This window comes from Python bivittatus, unplaced genomic scaffold, assembly GCF_059951505.1.
Source record: "Python bivittatus isolate LINGU-HERP-01145 unplaced genomic scaffold, Pbiv_v1 ctg000080_np1212, whole genome shotgun sequence".
In the NCBI taxonomy this organism is placed as follows: Eukaryota; Metazoa; Chordata; class Lepidosauria; order Squamata; family Pythonidae; genus Python; species Python bivittatus.
This window is the reverse complement of record NW_028277035.1, coordinates 50,712,777-50,732,499: the sequence shown is the minus strand read 5'-3', so window position 1 is coordinate 50,732,499 and position 19,723 is coordinate 50,712,777. Positions and strand designations below refer to the sequence as shown.

At 42.6% G+C, this 19,723-nt stretch overlaps 1 protein-coding gene across 1 annotated transcript; it reads left to right on the top strand.

Annotated features, from left to right (window-relative positions):
• The first annotated feature begins 222 nt into the window (after positions 1 to 222).
• Positions 223 to 18,700, top strand: LOC103063202 (hyaluronidase Ccc Hy-4-like). The gene is made up of 4 exons (XM_088134688.1): positions 223 to 326; positions 12,724 to 13,756; positions 15,845 to 15,934; positions 17,277 to 18,700. Exons 1-4 carry the CDS (start codon positions 223 to 225, stop codon positions 17,634 to 17,636), a joined length of 1,587 nt encoding a protein of 528 aa, XP_087990814.1. The 3' UTR covers positions 17,637 to 18,700.
• The last annotated feature ends 1,023 nt before the right edge of the window (positions 18,701 to 19,723 follow it).

Below are 19,723 nucleotides of genomic sequence, written 5' to 3'. Positions count from 1 at the left end.
GCTTTGCACATCCCAGCTGCCGCTTGGTAAAAAGGCATAAGAGCAAAGCAAATGAAGAAAGCCCACGGTGCACAGAGCAGGTTTGCGTGTCTGGTGGGAGACTCGGTAAAAGACGGGAGACTTGTGGCTCCTGCCCGTCACTGCAAATGGCAAAGAGCCCCTGAATGGGCCGGGCGTAGTAGAGTTTCTGTCCGACTGAATGAACACAAGGCGTGCACCGCAATGAAGCACGAGGTTAGCTTGGAGGAGGTGCACATAAACACAGCTGTTCACAAGAGCACAGACATGGATCGTACCACTCTGGAGGCAGGGGAGAGCAGCCACAGGTAGTTTCCCTCCTCTCCGCTTCTCCCCAGTGAAAGAAGACCTCCTTCGTGGCTCTGGGTATAAAACTGATGGGCAAACATACCCGACAGGAATCCAGGTGGGAGGCAAGGAGCCACCTGGAGCAGCCTGAGGAAAAAGGGGATTGGTCCAAGCCAGAGGGACCCACGGAGGAAGCCGGCTTAGCAGGTGCCCTGCTACTCCAGGCTTGAGCCTGAATTGAAAGAGAGGCAGAATATCAAAGTGGGCAGAGTGTTCCAAGGAGGCACGGGAAGCAGGCGCTCAGTCCCATGGCTGCAAAACTCTTCAGGTGGGTCTTTTCTCTCTTCCTCCTTCCTTGCATGCTTTTAGAAACCGTTCCTTGCATTGTCCTCCTCCGGAAAAGAGGAGAAAGCAGTCCGGGCTGGGCTGCATGGGAAGGCGCCAGGATTCACCTGTCGGTCGGTGCCAGCAGCAGACTTCAATCTGCAGCTAGAAGCGGGAAGGGAGAGGCGCTCTAGGGCATCGCTGGCGCCCCAGGAGGTAGGCTTCCTCTGGCCTTGGAGCTGGTTGAATGCCCATCGGTTAAACGCTCCCCTGATCCTTGACTGCTCTCGCTTTTGTGAGAGGGACAGCTGGCTGGCAGAAAGGAATGACTGAGGAAATCTAGAAAAAGCCCTCGGAATGGGATGCAAATAGCCCGAACCTCTGCCGCCTTGAGTGAATTCCTGCCCTCTTCCTTTGCAGCATCTGTGTTTTTCTGTTTACCTCTCACGCAGGATGGCTGAACCTCCGGGCAGCAGGATACATGTCAGCTTTTCCCTTTTATTCTTGCTGTGATTTCTACTTGGCTTTTATTTTACCTTCCTGCCCAGAGGAACAGTTTCTTTCCTGTTCCTTGCACTACTCCGTGTTCATGAGCAGTGAGAGTGCCTGCTGCCTTTGGGTTCTTAGGAGACTTCCTTCTGGAATTTCACGGTTAAATCACTGGTTCAAAACAGCCCGTCTTGTTAAGCTGCCTACAACTTGGTTAAGCACACACACCTCCCGGAGGCTTTTTATCTGTATGAACTTTTTTCATATAAAGGTTTTGATAAAGGTTTTTTTCAAAAAAACCAGTCACATTCACATGGAAGAAGGGAAATTCAATTTCAGCATTCTGAATTCTCCAGCATTTATTTCAAAAGGAAGTCAGGAGTAGATTGGATAAAATCCAACACAAAACCGTATCGGTGCCTGTTGGGTGCAGAAAATAGCGGGAATAAGGATAAATAATCCATGATTGTGGGGAAAGCAATAAACTGAAAATGCAAGTGAAATGTTTGTGACACACACCCTGCATGTTAGCTTGGGTTTTTTGTTTTTTTGTTTTTAATGTGTGTAATTGCACCAACCACAGAACCAAGCGGCTGACTTGGGGAAGGTTGCACAGGTTTCACTGCTTCGCTTTGGCTGCATCATCCCGTTCTTTTAGAAGCCAGAATGTAGTCCAGAGTCATAGGGTGGGTTAGTCATTTTCTTGGTAAAGTTTTTATGCATCTTATTCTTTCATTTTATTTTTGCATTAGGCTGCCCTAGATATCCAGTATCGCTCTCTTCCAATATGTTGCTGTCAGTTTTCAGACATTAATGGGGCCTTAATTATTTGAAAAGGAAGTGCTCAGGGAAATGTCCAGTAAGTCAAAGTTGCATGAAAAATGGGAGTGTGCAAGTGGAAATATGTTAGTTTTGGAAGAGCCTTCCCTGAATTTCCACCTGGCTTTTCAGTTTGAAGAATCCATAGTTGTCAATAATGTTGAAGGCACAGTTCCCTCAAAAGAAGTAGACCATAAATCTCCCCTATGCACTTTCCAGCCATTGATGCTAATTGCATGAGCCTTCAGCCCCACGGGATAACTCTTCTCGCCCAGAAATGGGTTAGATTTTGATAGTCATGAAGATCAAGTAGCTTTAATGACCCCATGTTTACTTGGGAACCTCAAATCAGCTCAAGAACTCATATTAGCACAAAAGGCTGAGTTGCTTGCTAGAATTCCTGAAACGTAACTCTCATCCCCTTATTAATTTCTGAAAATTTATTTGGTTGTCCAAAAATTACCAGAACAGGGTCAGGTCAAGGCTGCTACTGTAGGCTAACTGAGCAACCACTTTCTCTACCACAGGCTCTGCTAATGGGCCACAACCTTTTCCCTGTAGAATGGGGACTGGGTAATTTAATATCCAGGATGTTTCCTTAAGGCCAGACTACACGTGACACCAAATGGGTGGTTTGCAGGTGCATCTGTTTTTTTTATTTCTTAAACATCTAAGTGGCAAGGGTGGGGGTAGGGAATGGCACAGTCAAGATCAGTAGCGCAGCAAAGTTTCCATCCCTCAAGTCCCAGCAACCACCCGGCCCCCTCCGCCACCTGGCCCCCAGCTTCTAGAGGAAAGTTCCCATTGGCTCACTTGGCCCACATGTAGCTAGAACAGAAAGAGCCATTCTGGGTGCACTTGAAAGGAGGAATTGTTAGATGGCTTGGCTTATATGTTATAAAATGCTGAGGTGCTTCCAAGTACACAAATACAGAATTTGTGCTGGATATCCAAACCAATTTGATTCTGACTCTATTAAATAATGCTGTATTCAAAAGCTGATACTTTCCCCCCATTTGTCTCCTTTTATTAATAAAACCCGAAACTTAACTTCAAATTAATGAACTGTGCAGATGATCATCCCGCCCCCTCCCAGCAATATTTGTTTTGGTTAGGAGTATGTGAACAAATGCATGTGTGAGAAAGAATGAGAGAGAGAGACTCACAGCTATAATCCCTGTCTTTTTCTTCTTAGTTTTATTTTGATTTGTTTACAACTCCTTTTTAGTATTTTAAAGCATTATCACTTCATCTTTCCATGTTAGCCACAGCTAGTGGTGTAAAACACTTCTGTTTACAAAATCACCATAGATTCAGGCTGAGAGAGTTTTCAAAGAACATTATGATTAACAAATAGAAAAGTATTTTGAAGTACATCATGGCATGGTGTCTTCAGAAAAAAAATCTCTAATTTTGCTTAGTGTTTGATTTAGATACTCATGCTCTTACCAAAGAATGAGGCAGGAATAAATGAAGGAATGAATCAGATTGAAATGTCACTTTCATGACATCAACACTTAAGGTTACCTCCTCTTTGCCAATTTGGTGAGACCAGAGCAAGAAAGGGAGCCTCCTTCACCATGCCTTTGAAAGCTGCTCAGCCGTGGACTTAGACTTGTACAGCTAGGATTCACAATTGGTGCCCCATCTGATTTCTAACAGTGGGTTAAATGGGAAAGCCCTTCCCCAGGAAGCACGTTCTCCTAATTCCAGATCAAAAAAGTCTGGGGACTTCTGCCTTAAAGGATAACTCATTTTGGATGTCACAGATTCCCTTCATTGAAAAGAAGAGACATCTCTGCCCTTCTTGTTTCTCATCTGGCCCGTTAATTTCTCTGCCAAAGGATTCTGGGCCGAATGCCAGATTCTTCCAGCGAACTTCTACAACTTAAGTGAGCTGGCACATGTAATTCTAAGAGCACAAGTTCAGAGCAGGAAATCTCCTGAGGACCTTGCTAAGCTCTGAGCTCACTGAATGGCCTGATCTGAAGCTAAGCCGTTCTCTCCACTTTAGCCTCCCATTTGGAGAATGAAAGCAGTCATCAAGCCAGTGTCTTACAAAGGTGCAACATAAGAAAAACCACTTAATTGAAAAATTGACTAATTATATTGTTGGGAAAAGTAGAATTTTGCATATGAACTGCATACATTACCAGTAAAAGCAGAAAAAAATCAACTAAGGAACCAGATAACTGCTGGGCGCTTTAGGCTCAAGAAGCTGCTATTGAATACCAGGTCTGCCTGTAATAAAACCAGCTTGTCCAATCATGGGTGAGAGGACAGACCTTGCACCTATTACTGATCCCTGGTTAAAGGAAGAAAGGTGGTCTCTCTCATGGAGATCTGCCCAGCTGGGTTTCATGTTTTGCTCCCCAATGCTGGGGTAGGGGAGGTGGTGTGGCAATTGTATATCAAGAGACCCTAGGTGTTGCAAGGAGCACTGATCCACAGATAGCCAGATGCGGGACCTTGGCTCATGATACTGGGCAAAAGGGATAAGCTGTAGGTACTGCTATTGTCTTATCCCCCCAGCTGCATAGCAGCATCCCTCACTGAGCTCTTGATCTTGTTACAAAGGTGCTTGTAGATCTGTCCAGACTCTTAGAACTGGGTGTTCAACCTTCCCTCCCTGGGGTCAGAGAGCCCAAGAGTTCCTGGCCATCATGACAACCATGCACTTGTCCCAGGTAATCACTGACCTGACTCGCATGGCTGGCCATATTTTAGATCTGGTATTCACCTTGGAGCACTTGTGTCATGATCTGGTTCTGGAGGTTTTTTCCTTCAGTCCATTGTCATGGACAGATCACTTCCTTGTGACAATGGAGTTAACTGGAGACACTAATCTCTAAGGGTCTGGCCCAGATATATAATGGATCCAGCAAATTTCCTGACTGAGTTAGGGAAGTTCCCAAGCAGACTGGAGGGTGATTCTGTTTAGCACATTGTTGACCACTAGAACAGAGAAACACTTAACAGGATTGCCCTTGAACAGCCTCTCCCTGCCCACCAATCCTGTGAAGGTCTTTAGTGTACTGAGGAGCTCAGGGAAAGGAAATGGGTGAAAAGATGCCTGGAATGATGCTGGTGGAAAATTATGGGATGCAAATGTAACCAGACATGAGTAAGAACCAAGGGGTGAACAATAAAGCCAATAAAGGTGGCAAAGTTCAACTACTTCTCCACCCTTACTGTATCTGCAGAACATTTCCCACTGTCCTATAGGGAAGGATGAGTCAGAAGATCCAGTAAATGTAAATTGTGATTTCCTAGTGAGCATTTTGTGAATAAAATTGCTTACATTCACTCTGAGCCAGATGGACAAATCTACTGTACAAGTAGTCCCCGGGTTAAGAATGCCTGGGTTAGAGATGACCCATAGTTAAGAACAGAGCCTATTGTAGCAAAATTTGAGTTAAATATACAAAGGTTCAAGTTAATTATACAATACTACGTATAAATATTATACAATAATACTGTTCTGGGTTACATACAATTTCAACTTAAGGACAGACCTTGGGAATGGAACTCGTTCTTAACCTGGGGATTACCTGTACCAAGATAACAGATGATGTCTTGTGGCGCTATCTGGGAAGCTTTTGAACCTATGAATCCCAAGGAAGTGGACAGTGACCTTGTGATCTTATCTCTGCTCCTTGTGGATTGGACCCCTGTCCTACATGGCTAATTAAAATGGCCAGGAAGGGAAGTGAGAGTTGGAACTGGGCTGTAGTCAATACTCTGTTTGAGGCAGGAGAGATGCCAGAAGTCCTTAAAAGGGCACTGGTGTACCCACTCCTTGGTTCCAACAAAATTGGACAGTTACCAACTTATCTCTAACCTTTTTCCATGAAGGTTATAGAGAAAGTAGAGCTACATTTGTACAGAGCTCTGGAAGATATGGACTATCTGGACCCTTGGTAGTCTGGGTTCAGACTTGGGCATGGGACACAAACCACATTAGTCACTCTCATAGATGACCTACATATCTGGAGGTTCAGTTGTCATTTCTGCTTTGACTGTGTGTTGTTTATTTTGTTATTATTATATTGGTAGTGTTAAGCTCTGTTCACTGCCCAGAATTACCTTGGCAAAATGAATAGCCATATAAATCAAAATAAATAAATATCATTCAGCAGATTTCAATAATGTCAACCACAACATCTTTCTGGATCACCTGTGTGAGTTGGAGGCACACTCTTATGGTGGTTTTGCCTTCTATCTGAACAAGTAGATCCAGTGTGGAGGGGAGAGTTTGGGCATATGGGCACTTCATTATGGAATGTTTCCTTTCCCTGTTCTGTCTATGTCAGTGTTTCTCAACCTCAGCAGCTTGAAGATGTGTGGACTTCAACTCCCAGAATTCTCTAACCAGCAAGCTGGATGGGGAATTCTGGGAGTTGAAATCTACACATCTTCAGGTTGCCAAGGTTGAGAAACACTGGTCTGTATGAAACTGCTGGGAGAAGATATCTACCAGTTTGGAGTGAAGTATCATCAATATACAGATGACACTTAGTTACAATCTGCATTCCATGCCTACTGGGAGATGCATTAGAAGTCATGACCCAGTGTCTGGAGGCTGCCAGGATTTGAATGGGGGGGGAAAAGGCTCAGACTCACCCCATGCAAGGTGGAGTAGCTGTTGATTCAGGATAACTGATTCCATGACCTTATCATCTATGGTTCTTGGTGGGGGGTTTCTCCCTGGAAAGAGCAGGTTCACAATCTGGGGTCCTCTTGAACTCATGGCTCCCAGCTTGAAGAACAGAAGGAGACTGTGTCCAGGAATGCTTTTGCACAGCTTTGGTTGGTGTGTCTGCCATGGCCTTGCCTGGAACAGGATGCACTGAAGATGTTCACTCATATCCTTGACATCTCTCAATTAGATTACTGTAATTGGTTTTAGAGGGGGCTGCTTTTGAAAACTGCCCAATAGCTTCAGCTGGTCTATTATGCAGCAGCTCATGTGTTCAGTGCTCAGTCGCAGTACTGCCATGTTACGCCTCTGCTGCAGGAGCTGTACTGGTGGCCAGTAGGCTTCCAAATGCAATTCAAGGTGCTGATTATTTCCTAGGAAGTCCTATGTGGCTCAGGGCTTAGGTATCTTATGGCCCACCTTTCCCTAATAGTTTCTGCCCATCTCACCTAGACAACGAGGGAACATTTGCTAAAGGTCCCCACTGGCCTGATGGTGCACATTCTCAGTAGCAACTCTATTCCTCTGGAATAACTTGTTCCCTGAAGCATGGATGGCCTTAATCTTCATGGCCTTCTGAAAGCAGAAGACTTTTCCAGTGGGGCTGTACGCAGTTGTGCTATTTTCCATAATTTAGCCTATTAGTCTAATTGCTTTTTTAAATACTTTTATTCCAATTTTGTATTCTATTCTATTATGTAAATTCTGTAGGCCACCTGGAATCTGGCTGATTTCAGGTGGTAGATAAATTTCATAAATAAATGAATAATAAAACAATAATAAAATCAGAAAGCAAATCTTAAATTATTTTTTCATAGCATCTCTAGAACACATTCCTGTGTCTGTGTCTAGAAGTACTCCAAAAAGTTCAGCTGAGTCATCAGAGTCTAATTAAGGAGTTACTATAACTTTGAGGCTGATAGAAACCATCATATTTTAATTACCACATTCTTTCTAAATAGTTGAATGGGGAGGAGGATAATAGATATCTTTAAGCAATACACATTTCTCCATCCAACTTTCTTCTATACATTGGTCATACCTGCCCTCCACTCAGTGTCACTTCCATAAAAAGTTAGTTGCCTTTGAGCTGTACTTAACTTTTGGACATGTCCATGTAGTTTCCTAAGGTATTGAATTTACACACTGAGCTGCTGAAAAGCTGTTGGGCATCTTTTCCAGTTGGGTGACAGGAAGAAGGGCATAATATCATTCCTCTTATCAGCCACTGTTTATCCCATCATAGCTCAGTATGTGTAACACCTCAGATGTAATGAGGTTTCATTAAGGAATACCCTCATCGTAAATGGTCTAGGACAGTTGTTTCTCAACCTTGACAACTTTAAGATGTGTGGATTTCAACTCCCAGAATTCCCCAGCCAGCAAAGCTGGCTAGGGAATTCTGGGAGTTGAAGTCCACACATCTTAAAGTTGTCAAGGCTGAGAAACACTGGTCTAGGCTCTGAAAGAAATGTCCTGAGTATTACATCTAAGTACTTTTTCCATCAGCCATCGGTCTGCATCTCCATTGTTACTCCCATGGAGATGATGCATGTAGACCTCCAAGTATTCTACAGCTTTCTGTTGCAACTTGTTTAACTTCTCCATCTCTTTAAAGTGATTGATTAGTCTTAGTTTAGAATCTAGATACTGGAAGAGCAAGAGAAACAGGTCTTCTCACTTGTCCTCTCTATGAAGCATGAGAAATTGGTTCTTTTATATTTTGCCTTTATTTCCTTTCCTGCTTCATCCTACTGCTTTTTCTGATCTTCCTGTTAGGCTTCCCCTTAGTCATCTGCCTTTCTCCGTCTTTCTTATTTGCTCTTTTTCTTTTGCAACAATATTTTTCCCTCTCCTTTCAGTGCTACCCCCATTTCACACAACTGCATTCAAAACCCTTGGAACAGGAATGCAGCTGGTGCCGCCATTATTCACCTACTGTTGAGGGCTGCATGAGTGAGTATGTCCAACAGTGAGGCCAATATAAGGTAGATCTAATAAGACTGTCCAGATGGATAGCATTGACCAGGGGGTGATAAAAGGCCTTCAGCGCTCTGGGCTTTTGTCCCAGCCTCAGCCCTGGTTTAATTATAAGGTGGCTAAGGAGACATCTGGATTCCCAGCTTCAAACTATTCCCTCTGTATGATCCTGGGATGCAAGCAAAGAGTGAATCCAGCAGAAGGCTCCCTCTTGTGAAGGTACAATTTATCCTCAGAGTTTGCAACCCAACAAAGAGGCTGGGAGGTGTAGAATGCAAGTTTTTGTTTGAACTTCAACCTAAGCTTTGCATTCCTTTTGTCTTGCAATGACCAGGATTGCTTGTGAATTGTGAGACTAATCTTGCCTCCAAAGGCTACTAGAATTTTCCAGCTCCCTAATGTACTTCTGAAGCTCAGGTTCTGATAAAATCTACTCTATTTTTTTTTTTTCTGTTCTCTCAGTGGGTGTACGTTTGCAATTGTTCCTCTTTGGGATGGTTGGTTTAAGTAGTGCTTTAAACAAAGTCAGCATACCATACCATCTTCTACTACTGTGTGCTTATAGTTTGGGTTGTTTTACTTGTACATCCAGGCTGGGGAGATAGAGGATTTATGACGGATTTATATCAGGTTAAAACAACAAACACATGTAAGGGGAAAAGCATCTGGCGTTTCAAATTAAAAAATGGCTTCACAGTGGATGGAATATTATTTCTACATATTTTCTGGGCATCTTTTCAGAAGCATAATTACATGACTGACATTTTGCATTTTAATGTGTTTCTATCAATTTCATGTACTGTATTATCTAGTTGGCAGGATGAGGATGTTGGCTTACACAGTATACTCTAGATTAGAGATCCTAGTTCATCAAAGATTATGACTTGCAATGTAAAAGAAGTAAATATAAAAGAGCATGAATCAACAAATGGAATGAAAGAAAGTAGAATAGATATGTTGGGTGTATATGAAACTAAAAAAGGGCAAGAACATAATTTGAAATGAAAGTAGAGTGATCCCATGGAATGGAATTGATTAATACTGTACATGCAATGAAATGTATAGTTTAATCTATATACTATTAAAACTCTTATGTCTGTAACCTTCAGCTGGGTGAAATGGTGCATCATAGGGGGAGGGAGGAAGGAACGGGGAGGGAGGGAGGGAGATTTCTGATGCTCCCTGCCAGCTTCCCACAAGCAAAGTCAATGGGGAAGTCTCTCACAATCCCACTGCTTTTTTTCCCCTTGGTCATTTTGTTTCTCTGTTTAGGTAAAGAAATATCTCTGAAATGATGACCCAGCGGGTCACGGGTTGTCTAGTTATTAATGAAAGTACTAAAATGTATGTCAGAAATTATTAACTGCTACCATCTAGTTTGTTTTGGGTGTGTATGAAAACAGGAATCTATAATGAATCTAAAATTCCATGTTACACTCCAATGAGTGGTGATAAAAGCAGAACTATTATTTGAGGAGAAGAAATGTGTTATATTCTGGATGAATGCATTCCAGGGTGGAGGGTAGGGGTGGAATTATTCTGTTTGGTGACATGAAGGGATAGGTGGGAATAAGATGAGAGAGTTCAGAAAAAGGTTTGGGGCCAGAGACCCAAGAATGAAAAAGAATTAGTGAATATCTGCTTAGAAAACTATGTTTACAGTATTTCAGATACATCTTTTAAGCTTAAATCTATTCATGCATACTTGTGTATTGATTGATTATGTGCCATCAAGTTGTTGTTGAATCTTAGCAACCACATAGAGAGATGGTGCATGTGTAATAGGAATGAATTTTTTAAAAAATTGATTTTATGATGAAAGATTGAGATAACTAGTGAAGGATAAGGCTGCAGGTGTAAAGGGTGATTGACTGACCTGTATGAAAGAAATATGCAAAGATAGTTTGGTCACATAGAATAAATGAGAATCAAATTGCAAAACAAATATATGATGGCAAAATGAATAGCTTGAGGAGAAGGAGAAGGTTGAGAAGGTGTGGTTGGGTGGCTAATGAGCTCTTCAGAAAGAGATAAGAAATGTAAAGAACAAAAGACAATATTTGAATCAGCTAATGGGCCTGGTAGAAACTAGGGTAATTTGCAAGAATAGACCTAAATCTTATTCTTTTCTCTCAGGCTTTAATGGCATTGCCTGAGATTTGTAAGAGAAAAGAGCCCAAGCTGAGATGCAGTAACTTAGGGGTGAGCTATGTATAACTTTATGTAATTGTGCTTGTTTGCTTGCTTGCTTGGATTTTGAGGCCGCCTGACTCCAAAAAGATTCTGGATAAATCACAGAAATAACATTCAGAGAATTTGACAGGGGCTCCACAAACACCCTAACCCCAGGCCTGGGAACAGAGCCAGGTCTAGAAGGACTTGAAGAGAGGGAGCCGTAGGTATCTCTGCAGAGATGCTGTTCCAGAGGATGGGGGGCATGACTAGAACTCCATTGCTCTACTTGGGTGTGCTTTATGTTCACAAAACATGAAATCCTGCTTAGGCTTTTTCTAACTGAGATGCTATTCATTTCAGTTCTTTTGTCCTTAGTGTGAATTCTTGCTTAGGAACATCTTGCTGGAAGAAACCTAAGTCCATCCTGTCTGTTGTTCTTTGCAAGGACCCTAGCAGCAACTAATCCACTGGAAATGTATCTATGTATTCATTCACATTGATTTAGACAATGCCCAACTCTAGATGACTCTGGCACTGTGTATAATAAAAAAGCCAGAAAAGAGAAACAGATGTATGGGGAAAAACTGATCTTGGAAGGCTGAATAGGTCTATGGATAGCTTTCTGATGTGTGAGAATATGTCTTTCTTACATGGCTGGTTGATAGAGGTGTCATTTTGAAACATTACAGGACTGTACTGTCAAACAGGTAGATGCTTTTCTTAGCACAGCTACTGCTAAGGTTAGGGGAGAATGCAGACAACAGGTGGTTAGCCTCTCCTGTCTATTTTATTAGGGATGTGAGCTGTGACTAAAGTGTGTATGGACTCAGTGGTTTGTGGAAACAATGGAAGGGCTTTCAGACTTTGCTACTGTTTCAACTACAGCATGTATTATTACTACTTAAAAAAAAAAAAAAGAGCTCTAGACATTAATGGATAATGCATTTGGCTGAGAAGTCTTTTACCTCCAGGGGAACAGTAAGTTTAACACAAGTCACCAATGATCGAGGACTGTAATCACTAAATGTCTGCTCTGTGACCTATGTAGAGTGAGGTTAATGTGATTGCTCAGTTCCTGGTGGAATTGGCCCAACTAAATATGGAAAGAGGAGCTTGTAACATCAGGGTAGGAATGGAAAGCAGCATCCTGATTTCTTCACATTTTTGTACCAGGGACTGTAGCCTCTGGGGCTTTCAGTTCAGAACTTTGTCTCCATACTCTTTCAGAGGCACTGAATACTAAATATAAACATGTGGACTTTCTAAAAAAATTCCAAAGGGATTGGAATCTCGACAGAGAAATACCAATGAGAAAATGACAAAGCCGCAGCAGCACAGCAAAGCGAAACAAGCCCCCCCCCCATAAATAGCACAGGAAGCAGCTTTGAACATTTTCTAAAGGGCATCAGCTGCCCCCCTTCCTCCATTCATTGATATTACAGTACAGATTAAATTAGCTTGGGGAAAATCTCCTGCAGCAGGGGCAATTAGCAAGCAGGCAGACTCCCTCTAGCACTGCTTTGCATGGAAAGAAAAGGAAGGCTTTTAAAACAATCTCATTCATTGTCATGCCCTTGTCTCCAATCCCCTTACCCAGCCCAGGGCGTTCCTGACCCCTGCGACAGGGAAAGAGCTTTATGGTGCTTTTTACAGCACCCTGCTGGAGGACGGAGGGACTTTGGGACGCTTCCAAGTCCAATAAAAGGATGGGTTGCTGGAAAGGTCTACAGTCAGGCGAGCCTGCAAAAACGTCGAGTGCTTGCAATGATCTTGGAGTCCTCAGTGTCTTTCAGGGTAAATCAGTTTGTAATAGGCCAACTGCGATTCAAGAGCAAGTGAGCCCAGGGATTTATTTTAAAATGAGTGATGGCTGATATTTGATCAGTGCAATGCTGACGCCATATTGACAGTGTCTTCTGTTTTCCCTGCAGAACTGCACACCACTCAAGAACGTCACACTCAGCTGGGGTTCTGGAATGGGCTTCAACACTTTTAAGGCTCTACCACTCTCTCTGTTACCAAACCTTCTTGTTGCTGCTGCTCTTGTTCCCAGATGGGCCTCCTGCTGCTGCTGCTGCTATTACTACTGTTGCTCATAACTTGAAACCAGCCCTGCCCCCAATTGTAAAAGATAAACCTTTCCTAGTGACTTGGAATGCACCAACAGCTCGCTGTGCAGCTGTCTATGATGTCCCGCTCAACTTGGACTCTTATGGCATCCTGGTGAATTCCCAGGAAGCCTTTGTGGGTGGGAACATTACCATCTTCTACTATGATCAACTAGGCTTGTATCCGTATTATGTGAACACGACAGTGCCACCCACTGCAGTTCATGGTGGCTGCCCTCAGAACATCAGTTTGAAAGACCACCTGGACAAGATGAAAAGGGACATTGCTGTAGCCATGCCCTCACACTCTTTTGCAGGTCTCTCTGTGATTGACTGGGAGAACTGGAGGCCTCAGTGGATACGGAACTGGGATAAAAAAAATATCTACCGGGACATGTCCCTCCTCCTTGTAAAGCAAAGAAACCCCCATTTATCTGATTATGAGGCAGAACTGGAAGCCAAATGGGAGTTTGAGGCAGCTGCACAGAATTTTATGTTAGATACTCTCCGGTTAGCCCAATCTCTGCGCCCCAACGGCTGGTGGGGCTACTACCTCTTCCCCGAGTGTTATAACTATGACTACTTGGATGATTTTGAGGGCTTCACAGGGCACTGTCCCCCCCTGGAAGTGCAGCGCAATAATGAGCTGTCCTGGCTTTGGGAGAACAGCAGGGCCCTCTACCCTTCCATCTACATGGAAGAGATGCTGAGAACTTCCCCTCAAGGGAAGAGATTTGTGCAGGCCAAAGTGGGCGAAGCCTTGAGGGTGGCCGAATTGCCCTCGGCCCAACATTCCCTCCCCGTTTTCGTATACGCCAGGCCATTCTACACCTATACCTTGAAGGAGCTGAGCCAGGTGAGAATCTTTCACTGTTTCACCTTGCTCCCCCGTGGACTATAGCTTTGAGCGCAGTACAGCTCTTGGACATCAAGAAATCTGTGTCTGTTTTTCAGCCCTGGAAGTGTATGATGAATTAAACCTGACTATGAATGGAAACTTGTAGGACAAAAAGAAAAAGATTTGATTCCCAAGTTTCAGACTTCATTTGGGAATGGAGAGCTGTCCTGCTAGGTTTCCTCAGCTACAAAGATGCTAAACTGAAAAGGGTGGTGTGAGTAAGCCATTTTGCTTGGATTAAAACATGCTCTGTATTTAAAATGGATGTATTTTAAAAAGATTGTATAGCACTCTTCCTCTCAAATGATTCCAGGGCAGGATACACATAATTGCTTCCAGCCCTCCTTTTAAAAAATATTTTTCCACCCGCTTGCAAGATCACTACTTAACCTATGCTGTTAAAACTGAGCAGCATGGAGCTAATGCCGAGCCTTTAAACTTGCACTCACATTTCACATCGTGGTTATTGGCCATGCTCACCGTTTTTAAAATATTCTTCGGATGATACAGAATATTTTCAGTTATCTTGGGAACAGTTCTGTATTTGTTCATTGTACAGCGTTGTGTATCGTATTGGCTTTCATAGCAATATGCAGTTCAGCCCTCAGAAGGGGGTTGCATTTGTGCAGGGCTGAAGGCAGGTTTAGGAAGAGGGTTGGTAGCTCTTTAGTGGGTACAGCCAGCCCTACTCCCAGTGGTGGGGTTGCAGTCCCCTTCCCAAAGAGCAGCAAGACCCCTTCCTGGCTGGTGGAACTTCTTTCCTTCAAGATGAACTGGGGCAAGGTCCTCCTCCTAAGTGAAAGCAGCTTTGCACCTCTCACCTAGCTTCTCTGACGCCTCTCCCTGTCTTTGGTGCTTTTGAGTCAAGGCACCACATTGTATCAAATTGCTTCTTTGATCTAACTTAAGGGAGCTCTGTGAAGCCAAGAATCTACTTTTTCTTTTTTTTTAATTAACAGAAGAGGAACATTTTAAAAGTGGACGTACATTTTAACTCAAGTGAGATATCGATATCAATATCTATATATCAATATCTATATATATATATGAGAAGCAATATATATATATACATAAACATAGATATACATGTACATATATACGAGAAGCACTTAAAGAATGTCACAGCCCCATGTGTGCCAAGGATTGAAGCAGGCACCTTCTGTAAACTAGGAGGTCAGCATGCTGGAAATGATCAAGGGCCTCTTGCTGGAAGTAGAGCAGGCAGAGAAGATGAAGTTCCTGTTATAGGGGGAGGAATGGAGTAAAAGAAAGGGATCTTTGTGGTCCCCCCCTCCCCACATCTAGATGGATTGACAGAGGAGGAGATGTCTTGCTTAGGATTATCTTCTTATCACAGATTCATGTGAGAAAGAACTAGAGGATGGATGATTTCACTGTGCTAGGAATAACCCTTCTTCCCAGCCCTTGCTTCCACATGGCAAACCCACAGGAGCCTTGATTTCACGCATACCTTCATTAGGAGAATGGTGTGTAGAATCAAAGAAGGGGGGGGGCGCTATTTAGACCAAGTTCAGTGCAGGAATCCAAATTAAAGCATCCTTGACAGATAACTGTGTAGATGCTGTTTGATTATATCCCATGAAGTGGTAACTGACTCCATTACTTGTGGAGTTAGGAAGTTTTTCCCCAAGCATTCATTCAGTCAGAACATGCCTTCTTATAACTTGTTCCAGAGTACAGGACACAAAATAATGGATGTAAGAGTTTCGACTCAGAGATTCTATTCCTCATGGAAGAGGTTACGGTAAGTGTCCTAAAGATTCAGAAACATGACCAATTAAAACACACACACACACACACACACACACACACACACAGGTTTGCATGCATAGAATTTTTAAAACTTCCAGTAAGTATCATGATTTGTAAATGGTTACATCTGAAAACAAATCTGACTACAATGACTAAGGAACAATTTCCAAAGCAGGTTTTCACTAAGTCAATGGCAAGAGGTCCATTAGAAATGTCTCAACCTCTCCCCTGTTCCTGCTAATTTATGTGTGATGGTTTTTCTTGCTGTTCTAGACAGACCTGGTGTACACCATAGGGCAGGCTGCAGCCATGGGTGCTCATGGCCTTGTGCTCTGGGGAGATGCAGAATATTCTCGGAACCAGGTAATGTAATTCCATAACCCTTCATGCTGTTTTCTTATTCTTTCTCTTTCGCTTTGTTCTTGCTTATTGTTTGCCACAATGTTGAGGCACAAAGGACAAAACCTGAGATTGTTCCTCTTATTGTCTAGCACAGGGTTCCTCAACCTTGGCAACTTTAAGACGGGTGGACTTCAACTCTCAGAATTCCCCAGCCAGCCTTGCTGGCTGCGTAATTCTGGGAGTTGAAGTCCACCCGTTTTAAAGTTGCCAAGGTTGAGGAATCCTGGTCTAGCAGACTGTTTTTTTTTAGATCAAACTGAACACAATGCCATTTATTTCTGCAATAAATAAAGGAATCATCAGAGATTTAAACTTCAGTGTAAATGAGGAATTGAAAGGAAACCAACATTTTTGACCTGGTCCAGAGATAGGCAAGGTATCACATTTCAGATGTGGCTGAATTACAACTTCTGGGAGCCCCAGTCAGCCTGGCCAATGGTGAAGGAAGCTGGGAATTGTAGTTCAGCAACATGTCGTTATGCATCTTTGGACTAATCCTTCTCTTTAAAGTGACACCCTGCATCTGGGCTATACCATTTCAAGAGTTCAAGTGGGAAGTCTTGCCTAATTATATGCTATTCTATAAAAAAATTAAAACTCCATCATTGATAGAAAGATATTGGGAGGAACAGTTATAGCCTGTTTTTCTGTTTCTTGGCAAAGAAATATGGAAGATCTGTTTTATGTAGAGAAGTATTCCATGATATGAGTTCTGCCAGCAGTTTGAAATGGTTCAACCAAGACACAGATTGTTCCCCTTTGTGAGAATGCAGCTTATATCCTAACCATGCCCCTGCCTTGAATTTGGCCTTCAAAGGAAGATTGAAGGGTTAGGCTGACCATCTCCTGTAATAGGGTAGATGCTGTATTCGCTCTAAAGCATGAATAAAACAACAACAGAACAGACACACTATCCTCTCTGAGATTTCTGAATCAGATAACAAGGGGACAATTTTAAGACAGACAATCTGTTTCCAAGGAGTCTGTTCAGTGGATCCTGATCTCAGTTTGGACTTTCTAAAACTGTAATCCTACAGATCTCCTCAATCCATAGTTCCAGGAAAGGCATTCCAGGGATCATATGATTTTTCAGATTTCCTACCCCAGGGTTAGAGAACTAGCCCTACGTCAGAGAGAGGAAAATCAGACACTGAAAACACCTTCCCCCTAGGCCCTTGGTAGAATACTCCTATGTCTAAAATTTTCAATGGATTTAGCCTCTAGCAGGGCAGATTTTTCTCAGAGTTTGTGTCTCTCTGTTAACCACTCTATTTCTTAATGTACATCCTCCCCTCTCTTACAGTCTAATTGCTTAAAGGTTCACAAGTATCTGACAAGCACTTTAGGCCCATATATTGTCAACGTGACCAAGGCAACTGAGCTTTGCAGCCGTGATATCTGCAATAATCATGGCCGCTGCATTCGTCGGAGAATGGACTCTGATGCTTTTTTACACCTTGGTCCTAATTCTATGGATGGAGTGACAGACAGGACTTTAAGGCATCAGCAGAAGGTCAAGATGGAACAGGAATTTGCCTGTCACTGCTACAAGGGATGGAGTGGCAAAAGGTGCCTTTCCAAGGGGCACAGTGTGCAGCTGTGGGCAGACAGTTGGTGCATTTATGGCATAGCTTTGTCTGTACTTTGGATAAGATATTTATGAACCATTTGGACTAATTGCTATAAATATGAATATTGTGAAGCCAATGATGTAAAGTGAATCCTGTATCGTTCCATGTGACAGAGAGAAGAAAGGTACAGGCATGGTGTTTGGTGACAGAGGCATTGTTAAGTATGCTGTAACTCTCCCTGGCTTCCCAGGATGTCCTCCTCTTGTGGTGTTTCACTGGAAAAGTTGGCACATGTGGATTAGCCCTAGTAGCATTCACTACCTATGCAGGACTGTATTCTTCCAATAAACCAGGGATGGGCCACCTTTGGCTCTCCAGAGGTTGCTCACGTACATCTCTCAGCCAATGATGAAGGATCGTTGGAGCTGTAGTTTAGCACTTGGGGAAGAGCACAGATTTTCTACCCGGGAGTGTCTGGGGGGGGGTTTCAAAAAAGTCAAGATGGTGGTTGCAACTGCACGATCACAACAACCATTTGGATTTTTTTTAACCCCTCCTGCAGATGCTTTGTTCCTATCCAGCAATACAGAAAGAACTTTCTTTTCATTCTCTAAATTTCTCACCAGCATACAAGCACTCTTAATATTTGAGGTGCATGTTTTCCTAAACTGTGACAAAGAAGGTAATTTCCTATTACCTTTTGTTAAATCAAAACTGATCTAAGCACATTATTTATATACAGAGCAAACCTTTCCTACTTGAACCAACTAGGTGTCCTCCAAAATGTGATTGGTGCTGTTTAATTGAAGTATATATGTAGGTAAATATGTGTACTTGTCAGGCTACCTCTCTTATCAAGGGATGGGGGAGAGAAAACATAATTTTTTAAAATTAAATATTTTTCATGTGATCCCCAGTGCCTTAATGCTTCATTCTTTTATAATGCTATGTACTGAAAGCCAGAAATATCTTTCCTCTTGAGCAGCCATGCAAATTATTTTTTTTAAATTCTATGAGTTACCTCTCATGGCTCTTTGTCTTGTCTACTGAAAGTTCTCAAATCCTTAGTGTCTTCTTCTCTCTTTGTCCTTTATACTGGTGCCATTGCCACATACCTGCCATTGCTCTGATTCATCCAACATATGATGGAAGGAAATTCTTGATCTGCTGGGACAAGAAACCAAACTAAGGATGAGGTTGCATTTTTTAAAGATTTTTTTTTAATCTCACCTTTCTTATTTTCATATATAACTCAAGGCGGCAAACATACCTGATACTCCTTCCTCCTATTTTCCCCACAACAACAACCACCCTATGAGGTGAATTGGGCTGTTAATTTTCTGTTAGTGCTGTTTCCCAGCAACACAGGGCAAGCCAGTGAAATTCAAATGAGAAGTTTTTGCTTTAAAGTTCAACTAGCCCTTAAGGAATAGTAGTTAAGGTATTGGACTAAGTTCAGGTTCAAATCTGTCCTCAGTCATAAAAACTCAAGGGATGATTTTGGGCTAGTCACACTCAGCACAGCCTATCCCACAGGATTGCTGTTGTGAGAAAATTGGAGGAGGAGCAGTAAGTGCACATCTTGAGCTCCTGAAGGAAAGGTGGGGCATAAATCAAATAAATAAGGTCAAGAGAGATTGGAAAGATCAGCATCTTGAGAATGTTTTGGTAGCGCTAGGTTTCCCCAATTTATGGAAGACACATGAGTTTGTTTTCTTCCATTCATTTCTTACTTCTTCTTGTGGCTCTTATGCTTGCTAGCAACTTGTTTGTTATGGACAGATCGAGCAGAAGCAATGAGAAAGTCTTCTGCTTCATTGCAGGTCTAAAAGTTGTTCAACCTGTTAACAGTGTACACAGAGAAAGGCATCCACAAATTCTGCGTGCAACTGTCAGTATTGGATAGCCTACAAATCATCACTCATGTAGTGTGAAAGCATGTGTTTAATGTTGAAAGGGGTACCACTAAACTGTCTATAGAGCATATCACTCATGTAGGTGTAGAAAGAAGGCTGCTACTCCTTACTGGTGATCAAATTATGGGAAATTCACCAACCTGCATTTCCTTTTCTGGAGCAGAATAAACATGTGGGTGGGGTTGATTTTGATGGTAATATTGGTGATTTTCTTTGTTTTATGGTTATACTTGGTTAATTGTAGGGCTTACACAACAGTTGTC

Excerpts from the sequence above, each read along its gene's own strand:
- LOC103063202 (XM_088134688.1), top strand. The coding sequence starts at position 223 with ATGAAGCACGAGGTTAGCTTGGAGGAGGTGCACATAAACACAGCTGTT. Across the intron at positions 13,757-15,844 it reads CCTTGAAGGAGCTGAGCCAG|ACAGACCTGGTGTACACCAT; the intron begins GTGAGAATCTTT and ends TTGCTGTTCTAG. Across the intron at positions 15,935-17,276 it reads CAGAATATTCTCGGAACCAG|TCTAATTGCTTAAAGGTTCA; the intron begins GTAATGTAATTC and ends CCTCTCTTACAG.